The 10,692-nt window shown below is 41.8% G+C and overlaps 1 protein-coding gene and 1 pseudogene across 2 annotated transcripts in view; both read left to right on the top strand.

Annotated features, from left to right (window-relative positions):
* Positions 1–10,692, top strand: part of GUCY1B3 (guanylate cyclase 1, soluble, beta 3) — a 103,410-nt gene that overhangs the window by 63,337 nt on the left and 29,381 nt on the right. For both annotated transcript variants that reach the window (XM_006884450.1, XM_006884451.1), the window contains exon 5: positions 8,413–8,610. In XM_006884450.1, coding sequence (XP_006884512.1) covers positions 8,413–8,610 — 198 coding nt within the window. The remainder of the gene's footprint in view (positions 1–8,412; positions 8,611–10,692) is intronic.
* LOC102864143 lies at positions 4,787–5,478 on the top strand (annotated as a pseudogene).

The raw sequence follows: 10,692 nt of genomic DNA, 5'->3' as shown, positions 1-10,692 counted from the left end.
GAAAACAAACAGATTCATCCTAAGAGGGTTAAACCGGGTGGCTCCTTGGAGGCAAGGATTCTGAGGCTCTGTCTAACATACTTTGGACACATTGTAAGGAGGCACCGGTCCTTGGAGAGGGAAATCATGCTTGGGAGGGTGGAGGGACAGCACAGGAGGGGAAGGCCCTCTATGAGGTGGATTGACTCAGTGACTGGGGTAATCAGGATGGGTGTGTCAGAGGCAGTGTGATTGCCACAGGACAGAGCAGAGTTCAGGGCTGTTGTCCATAGGGTTGCTATGAGCCGCAAGCGACTCCATGGCACATAACAATAAGAACAACTACAGCATATTAAAAGTTAACATTGGATTAAAATTTTTCTCTTTTTAACTAGGCCATTAAGTGTCTAGTCAAGTGTCTGGGCTTGACTGCATTAGGAAATTTCCTAAATGCATCAACAAGTTCAATTTGGGCTTTTGACAGTAAGAGATTTGGAAGAAAACTTAAAATATAAGAATTTTTTTGGTGATTTTAATTGCAATTCCCACAGTGCACCCTCACTCTTCCCAATTCCTCTCTTTGTTTCCTGTTTGCATTCCTCCTTCTTTTTGATGATTTTCTCTCTCCAGATTTTTTCTGGACATCAGTAGAAGTGATCTAGGAGATTTATGAAGAACAATTCTTAGATCTTCCCTTCTCAGGGTAGAATTCCCACAAGAAGAATTTGTCAAAGGAAGAACTTCCCTTTCATGCTATATTTTTAGGACCTCAGAGGTTTCTAAGTTAAATAAACTATCCATGGCGGAGATTGTGAGGATGACACAGGGTAGAATAAAGTTTCAATCTATTGTTCATAGACTTGCTAGATATGTCATTGTCAACTCGATGGTGTCTAACATAAAAAAAATACCTAGATGTTGTCTGGCATCTTGGATTACTCTTTTATTTTACTGATGGCTGCTCGTGGGACTCAAGATGAGAACCAGCCAACTGGAATAAATTTGAACAAGTGAGATTTTTAAGATGATAGTATAAAGCATTGTATATGAATAGAGTATCAAAAACCAAAACAAATTTACCCAGTTGAGGAGATTATTTCCTTTCTGACTGAAGGTGGAGGGTGCCCTTGACTCCTGGGTTGAATGTTTCTCTCTTCTTCTTACATGTAAAGAATCATCTCCTTCTGCACCTCAGAATGCCGTCAGGGCATTGTCTTGCCACTATCTCTACGACTTTCTGATGTTGCATCTTTCACTCACTGTGATTGAGAAAGAGACTCAGCTTTTAAGAACTCAAGAACTCAAACAATTAGGATGGTCCTACTCCAGGACAATTTTTACACCTCAAGATCTGTAATTCTAGTCACCTTTTTCAAAACCTCATTACAGTGTGAGGTAATATATTTACAGCTTGTAAGACAAAGATTCTCACCACTGGGCCAATTGGCAGCATCATGATGCATGGAGAAGATATTAAGGTGGTTAACGATAGCAGCTTGCTTGGATCCAGAATCAACACTCTTAACATCAGCAGGCAGGAAGTGAAAAGATGAATTGCATTGGGAAAATCTGTTGTCAGGGACCTCTCCAGAGTGCTGATGAGCAGTGATGTCAGTCTGGAGACTAAGGTGTGCAGAATCAAGGCCATGGTCTTCTCAATTACTTGCTATGCTTCTGAGAGCTGAACAATGACTAAGGATGACAGAATAGATGCCTTAAAGTTGTGGTGCTAAAGAAAAGTCTTGCACATACCATGGACTGCCAAGAAAACAAATAGATTGGTGCTGGAGAAAGTGAAATCAAGTCTCTTCTTGGAGGCTAGGATTTTGAAGCTCTGCGTCATTTACTTTGGGCATGTGGCCAGGAGAGATCTGTCCTTGGAGAAGAACATCATGTTCAGAGGGGTAGAGGGACAGTGCAGGAGAGGGAGACCCCAGATAAGGTGGATTGACTCAGTGACTGGGCAGTAAGGGTTGATTTGTCAGAATTCATGAGACTGGCTCAGGACAGGAAGCTCAGAGCTGCTGTACATAGGGTCACTATGGGTTGCAGGTGACTCAATGGCACATAACAACAATAACATACTATGACAGGTTTGGAAGCAGGAGTGGTGTCTACTTCCTAAACAACATGCCTCTGGGAACTCTATGAACTTTGATAAGTGTCGATAGTTGTAAAGGGGCTCTAGTTCTTTTGCTCATAGGGTCGCTATCTGTTGTGCTTGACTTGAAGGCAATCAACAACAACAGGGATTAGATTATGATCATCTCTGGGGAGGCAGTTTTCTGTCTACCATGCCTGGAAATAAATGCATGCTATCTCCATTTTATCAGAAGGAATAAAATGCTGGGGAAAAATTGAGTAAATTGGCTGTGTTTCTAGGAAAGAACAGCGTCATGACTAATACCCTTAACTATTTGATTCTAAAATGTCCTTGATTTTCTTTCTACCCCATGCTGTGCTATGTTGTGTATCCTGTTAGGTATTCATAACACACACACACACACACACACACACACACACACACACACACACACATGCCCCTTCAATGAACTATGTTATTTGAAAGATCATGTTAGACAAACTAAAACGTATAGCTAATGTCATTACTTCTGATTGATCCCATACAAAACAGTCTTATATATTAAGGAAAATGAAGATAATTAGGCATATTCTAAATTTGTGTTCGGGTTATAAGAACAGAAAATATTTACTGGAAATGTATTCACTTTCAAACAGCTCTCATTTGCAGTGGTAACCATGAAACTATGCGTTGATTAAAGACTAGTATGCACATCAAGCAGTTACAAGAATTTTATTTCAGAAATAACTTTTTAGCTTCTGAAATAATAATTTATGAAAGCAAATCAATCACTTTTCAAACACTTATAATTCTGATGTTTTCAGAATTAATATTGAAATTTTAAGAATATTGTAAGCAGGACTGTGATTAGTATGTGATTGGTAATTTTGGATATTTCATATTTTATTTATATGTTATTGTATGTTGTCAAGTTGGAACTGGCTTGTAACTTACCCTCCAGCAGGTTTTCAGAGGCTGTACACAGACAGCAGGAAATTCCTCATCTTTCTCTTGTGAAGCAGCTGGTGGGTCCAAACTGTGTTCCTTTGGGTTCATAGCACAGCTGCTGGCGACTAGGCTACCAGTGCTTCCTATAGCTGCCCCAGCTCCTACATTTATCCATATATTTAGCTCTTAACTGTGAAAAACCTTTCTTTTTTGGGGCTTTTTTTTAAAGTAAGTAAGGACTGCAGCTTTCAATATGGACTGAGGCTCAATGTCAAGAAGACAAAAATTCTCACCACTGGACCAATCGGTAGCATCAGGATGAATGGCGAAGAGATTGAGATTGTTTACAGCTTCAGTTTTCTTGGCTCCATGGTCAACACTCTTGGCATCAGTAGGCAGGAAATAAAAAAACGAATTGCGATGGGAAAGTCTGCGGTTAGGGACCTCTCTAAAGTACTCAAGAGCAACGGTGTCTCTCTGGAGACTAAGGTGCACCTGATACAGGCCATGGTTTTTGCAATCACTTGTTATGCATCAGAGAGTTGGGCAATGACTAGGGAGGACAGACGGAGAATTGACGCCTTTGAGCTGTGGTGCTGGAGAAGAGTATTGAATGTACCATGGACTGCCAAACCAGGCTGCTCCTTGGAGGCAAGGATTCTGGGGCTTTGTCTGACATACTTTGGACATGTTGTAAGGAGAGACAGGTCCTTGGAGAGGGACATCGTGCTGGGTAGAGTAGAGGGACAGCGCAGGAGGGGAAGACCCTCTATGAGGTGGATTGATTCAGTGACTGAGGTAATCGGGATGGGTGTGTCAGAGGCAATGCGATTGGCAGAGGATAGAACTGGGTTTAGGGCTGTTGTACATAGGGTCGCTATGAGTCGCAAACGACTCGACAGCACATAACAACAACAACAACAAGGTAATAGTATATTTTCTGATGGAAATTTGAAAAATGGTACAAACAATCTAAACAACCTGGCAGCATTTCAAAGCATCTTACATGTGTTTATCTAGGAACCCTTCAGTTCCATTACTGCATGCAGGATAAACCAGGGACCAGTGCTTGCACGAGTAAATACAAAAGACATTTCCAAGGAGGCTTCAAGCCTTGAGCATTTCACAAGCACAGAAATTTGAGTGAATCAGTTTCCTGATCTTCAAATGTCTCCTATTCATGAATTAATTTTCCTACTCCATTTCGGTTCATACTTTTTTACTTAACCTATTTTAAAGCATTACGAACAGACCAAAATGGATGTCAGAAGAGATGCTAAATATTGCACTAGTGCACTGAAAAGCCAAAACAAAGGAAAGAAGTCAAGAAGTTAAAGTGCTTAGTAGAAAATTTTAAAGGACAGCTCGGGAAGACACAGCAAAGTATTAAAATGAAATGTGCTTATAAATAACTGGGCTCTGAAAATCAGAGGGGCTGAACTCACTTGGCATTTCTTAAGCTTAAGGACTAAAGAACAAATTCAAGCCATGAGTTGCAATATTTAAGGATAGTATGGCCAGAATATTGAATGATTCAGGTAAGCATTAAAAGCAGATGGAAGGAATATAAAAAGTCACTGTTCCAAAAAGAATTGGCTGGCACAGAAGACTTTCAAGAAACAACATATGATCAAGAGGCACTGGTGATGAAGGGGGAAGTTCAGGCTTCTCTGAAGGACTTGGCATAAAATAAGGCCCCACCACATGATGGACAAAGCAGAGAGGCATCACCAATGCCGCACATGCAAACTTGGTCTCATGCTTCAGAGCCCCGCCATGTCATGATCCAACTGGTAGAAGGAGTACAAATGCGGGGAACCTGGTGTTCACCAAGATGAAGGGTTACCCAGCCCAGATTGAGGAGATACCTGAGGCTTCTGTGAAATCAATAGCCAGCAAAAACCAAGTCTTTTTTAAGGGACCCATGAGACAGCATTCCTGGGCCCCCAAGACCTCTTCCCTTATGATGAGTCCAAGGGGAAGTTTGGCAAGCCCAACAGTAGGAGAGGGTTCAGTGAGGGACTTAGGAGATCGGAAACAATCCTACCATCAAGGCTTCTGGTTAGTCCTCCAGATAAAAGGGCCACATGGAAGCGTCTGAACCAGAGCCCGAGGCCTCAGAGGGAGATGGTAACAAGAAAGGGAACGCTAAGGGCAGCAATGATGAGGAGGGGAGGCTGGTCATTGATGAGCCAGTCAACAAGAAGAATGAGAAGGGGGCACTGAACCTGCCGGAGGACTTGCCAAAATGTCCCAAGGAGGCTGAGGACCCTGAATGAGAGGAGAAGGAAGTGGACACCTTAGAGAGTGAGAGACATCTCCTTGTAGAGATGGAGAAAAATAGCAAGCCCCCTGAGCCTGGCTCTGGCAGGGAGCCTTCTTAGCAGAAGGAAGAGGAGGAGGAGAAGGAGGAAGCTGCCAAGGAAGATGCTGAGGCCCCAGGCAGCAGAGATCATGAGAGCCTTTAGCTACCAGTGTTTTAAGAGGAGCCCTGCCCCGTTCTTGCTGCTGTCTGAGTTCTACTGGGGAAACTGACCATGGCCTATGAACTGGGAATCCCTTCCCCACTGCATCCCATTCTTCTCTTCCACTCACTCTTCCCCTTCAAGTATGGCCCCCAGAGATTGACTTGGATGGAGCAGGCCGCCTGGCCCTCACCTCCTTTTCCCACACCCCAGTGACCTAAGTCAGGGCTATGCCCTTTACTCCCTGAGACAAAGCCATATTCCCTGCCTGCCTAGAACTGTTTCCCAGGCTTCGGCCTGGATCAGCTTTTCCCACCTCTTGACACCCCTTTCTCTCCCTCACCCACAGGCATTCTGAAATTCTGAGTTGTGATCAGGAGTAGAGGGCTGGAGGATAAGTAACAGATCGACTTGTGGGGGGCGTGGATAAAGCAACCCTCCATTTATTGTAGCGGTATGGAGGGCAGGACAGTGGTATCCCCTGAGGTGCTGTTTCCATACCTATCATCCCAACTGCATAGATTCAGGGAAGGTGGGACAGTGTACGGAGGATGGGCTCCCTTCCAATGAAAATGCTTATTTTTCCTGTTGCTGACCCAGGAGAGGGGTAGTTTATCATTAAAAGATTTGGGGGCACTCAGGTTGCTTGGGCCAAGAATCTGAGATCAGAGAAAAGGGATAGCTTGTGGGAACGAAGCTACCCTGTTCCCTCTACCCATAAACACTCAAGGACAGCCTACAGTCATGTAAATTACCCAGATTTTTTTTTTTAAAAAAGGATGCATTTTTTAGGAAATGTTTTTAATAAAAGAAAATTTAAAAAAAATTTTAAAGACATCTCCCCAACTGCTTCTGTCCCCCTTCTGCTCAGTTCCTAGATTTCCTATTATTTCTAAGGTTCACTGGGATGCCCCCCATCTTTTGAGGGCTTAATGACTTTTCTTTTTCTAGCTGGGGTTTGGTATTCCTTCCAGTGTCATTTCCCATCCACATACCCACCTGGTCCCCTCAGTGCTATCAGCAGGTACAGTTAGTGACCTATTCTGAGAGGACAGAAGGAAATAAGAGTCCTCATCCAACCTCTTCCTAGTGGTATTTATGCTTCACTTCTGTCTCCGGTCTTTCACTCTTGCCCCTTCTCCCTTGGGCTTTGATGAAAAATTGCTGACTATAGCTTTGGAAAAATTTACCTCTGAGACAGTAGACAATTTCAGTTCTAGGAAAATAAAGTCCATCAATCCTTTTTTTTAAAAAAAAAAAAAGAAGGCCTCATAAATTGATGGAATACCAAAAGACATGTTATATTTCAACAAATAGATGCTGCCGTGGATGTGCTCACCAGGTTGTGCCAAGAAATGTGGAGGACAACTACCTGACCAACTGATTGGAAGAGATCCATATTTATGCACATTCCAAAAAAAGAGGACCTAACAGAGTGTGGAAATTATTGAACAGTATCTCTAATATCACATACAAGCAAAATCCAGCCTTCAAAGATTACCCAAAAATGACCGGAACAGTACACCAACAGAGAACTGTCAAAAATACAAGCTGTATTTAAAAGAAGTGGTGGCACTAGAGACATTATCACCAATGTTAGATGGATCTTGGCAGAAAGCAAAGAGTACCAGAGGAATATCCCAGAACACTTGATTGTGCTCTTGCAAAAACTATAATTCATACCAGGAAGCAGTCCTAAGAACGGAGCAATGAAACATACCTACATGGTTCAAAATCAGGAAAGGAGTACATGAGGGATGCATTCTGTCCCCATACCTTTTCAATCTATATGCAGAACAGATTATCCAGGAAACTGGGCTTTATGAGGAGGAATGTGGCATCAAGATTGGCAGCAACTTGCATTATGCAGATGAAACAACCTTGCTTGCTAAAAGTGAGGAAGACCTGAAGTGCTTGCTGCAAAAGGTCAAGGACTGTAGTCTTCAATATGGATTGAAGCACACCACCAAGAAGTTTCTCACCACTGGGCCAATTGCAGCACCATGATAGATGGAGAAGAGATTGATGTTTTTAACAATTACAGCTTGCTCAAATCCACAACAATCTTGGCACCAGCAGTCAAGAAATCAACACTAACTGCAGTGCGAAAATTTGTTGTCAGGTACTTAAAGAGCAACAAAATCAGTCTAGAGATTTAGGAGCACCTATTTCCAGCCATCATCTTCATAATTACTTACTATGCATCAGAGAGCTGGACAATGACTAAGGATGAGAGAAGAATTGATGTCTTTGAGTTGCGGCACTGGAGAAGAGTCTTGGACATACTATGGACCGCTAAGATAACAAATTAAGTCTGTCTCAAAGAGGATGAAACGAAGTTTGTCCTTGGAAGCTAGGATTTTGAAGCTCAGTCTCACACACTCTGGGCATGTGGCCAAGAGGGACCAATTCATGGAGAAGGACATCATGCTTGGAAGGGTGGAGGGACAGTGCAGGAGAGGAAGACCCCAGATGAGATGGCTTCACATAGTAACTGGAGTGATGAGGGTTGGTATGTTGGAGTTGGTGAGAGTGGCTCAGGACAGGGCGGGTTTCAGAGCTGTTGTACATAGAGTCTCTATGAGTCGCAGGTGACTCAGTGACACTTAACACAATTTTGATACCCTGTGGTTCTTGCCATACACCAGCTGCTCTGCAGAAAAAGAAGATGAATATTCTCCTCTTGTGAAATTTATGGCTTCTGAAAACCAACTGGAAGGTAATCAGTGATTCCAACTTGACAACACATAATAACAATAGCATGGTTCTTACCATACAAGTAGTTTAGTGAAGCAAGCAAAGGATGTACTGTGTGAATGTTTACTTAACTGATCTATCAAAAGAGCTTAATGTCTTATTTCTGTATGTTACTTACCTAAATGCAGGTAAGACATTGTGGAAGCATTGTTTATTATCAGGATTTCCTTTTCATTGCAGAACCTTGATGCTTTGCACGACCACCTTGCTACTATCTACCCAGGGATGCGTGCACCTTCCTTTCGGTGCACAGATGCGGAAAAGGGCAAAGGACTCATTCTGCACTACTATTCTGAGAGAGAAGGACTTCAGGACATTGTCATTGGAATCATTAAAACCGTAGCTCAACAAATACATGGCACTGAAATAGATATGAAGGTAATGATCATAGGGGACTTTCCTGAAAACCAATGATATTTAGAATATGAAAAATTGATATTGTATTTTGTCTGCATTTATCTTTACTAGTCACTGACCGAACAATAGACATCAACTGTAAAAGTAGGAATTACAGAAATCTTCTATATGAAGTGTGGAATATGTTACACACAAATCTGTGTGGAAGATTTTTCTTCCTAGTTATACATTGCTTAAGACAACATGAAATTAACTCAACATGAAATTGAGTTTGTGTGTTTTGTGGGCTCACATCATCTAAGAAACAAGAGGATATGAAATGGCTGAGCTAGTGACTTCCAAAAAAAGAATAAAGTCATAACATATATTGATACAAATTTAAGAAACTCTAAGATGCTCTTATATAGATCTTTGTTATTTTTTTTTTTCTCTTTCCCTGAATTTTAAAATAGTTGAAATGTTTCATTTGTGAACTAGCAGTGTGCTTTTCTTGTTTTAAAGAGGAAGTTACTTTGGTGAAAGAAACCGACATTGCTATTGTTCTTAGAGGTTGTCTACTCAACTGACTTATAGTGACCCTATAGACAGCAGAATGAAACTGTCCAATCTTCCACCATCTAAGTACAACAGAATGAAACTAGACAATCTCTGCTGTGCTTAAGCTCATTGATGTAGCCATGATATCAGTCCATCTTGTTGACGTTCTTCTTTTTTACTAACTCTACTTTACCAAGACTAACAACATCTCCCCTCCTCCCCCCTGGAACTGGCCACTCCTACTAACATGTCAAAATATGTGAGATAAAGTTTTACAACCTTTGCTTGTAAGGAGCACCCTGTCTACACCTTTTCAAAGACATTTGTTTGGTTTTCTTTCAAAGTCCACAATACAACAAATTGACAGATAATGACAGGAACCAAATTTAACACTTTAAAATACTGTATTGCTATTGATAGTAATACAGGAGTCATTGAGTGACTCAAATGGTTAAACACAAAGATGGTGAAATTCCATCTCACATACTTTGGGCATGTTGTAATGAGGGCCGTTTCTTGGAGTAAGACATCAGCTTGGGAAGATAGAGGCTTGGTTCAAGAAAGGAAGACCTATGAGGAGGAGATGGATTGAGACAGTGGCAGTGGGCTCTGGTGTGCCTGAGATGGTGAAGCTGACAAGGTTCAGAGCCACTGTTCATAGATAGGGTCACTGTGAGTTGTAGTAGACTTGACAGCACATAAAAACCACAGGCTACTAGCTGAAGGTTTGGCTTTGAGACCCACCTAGAGATATATCAAAAGATAAATTTGCTTCTATAAGGTTACAACTTTGAAAAATTTTTGGAATTCATGCCTATTCTGCATACATGGGTTCTCCCTGAGTTGAGACCAACTTTATGGCAGATAACAACACAGTATGAATAATACTCCAAACAGGAGCTTTGATTGCTTTTGATTGCTGCACAAGTGCGTGGCTCACATCTGCCAGCTGCCCTGTGAAAGAAAGATTGGCAGTCCCTTCTCATATGATTAACTGCCTCTGAAAACCCACTGGAGGGCCATCTCTGGTTTGGTTCTAACTCAACAGCACACAACAATAACACAACTTAATATGCATGTTATGGTAGAATGATAATTTCAAAATAATGACATAGCAACTGTGCAACAAGGGATTGTTTTTATGCACTACCAAGTCAGAACTGGCCCATAGCTCACTCTGCAGCAGGTTTTGACGCAATAAATTGACTGAGAGGAGATTGCCCATGTCTTTTCCATGGAGCAGCTGGTGGACCCAGACTACACGCCTTTAGGTGGACAGTGCCACTTCTTACCAGGAGGCCACCAGCACTATGTAACTAATAGAACCACCCTTTTCCGGCCTTTATTTCTGATCTAATGTGTCTCGTGCAGCAGATTTTTAACCACTCAGTAAGTTTGGCACCATCAGTATTTTTTTTTTTAAGTGGCCTCAAGATTGAGCCAAGTAGAAAGAGAAAGATCATTTCAATTTTCTACCCTGATGGAAGAATCGAATAGGCTGTGCTTTGAAGATGATTCATACATTTGTTCCTGCTTCTGTGTAAAGTCCATGTTGTTGTTGTTGTT

This window comes from Elephantulus edwardii, unplaced genomic scaffold (assembly GCF_000299155.1).
Source record: "Elephantulus edwardii isolate Elephantulus edwardi_28Jun2011 unplaced genomic scaffold, EleEdw1.0 scaffold00034, whole genome shotgun sequence".
Classification (NCBI taxonomy): Eukaryota; Metazoa; Chordata; class Mammalia; order Macroscelidea; family Macroscelididae; genus Elephantulus; species Elephantulus edwardii.
This window is presented reverse-complemented; position numbering and strand designations above follow the sequence as displayed.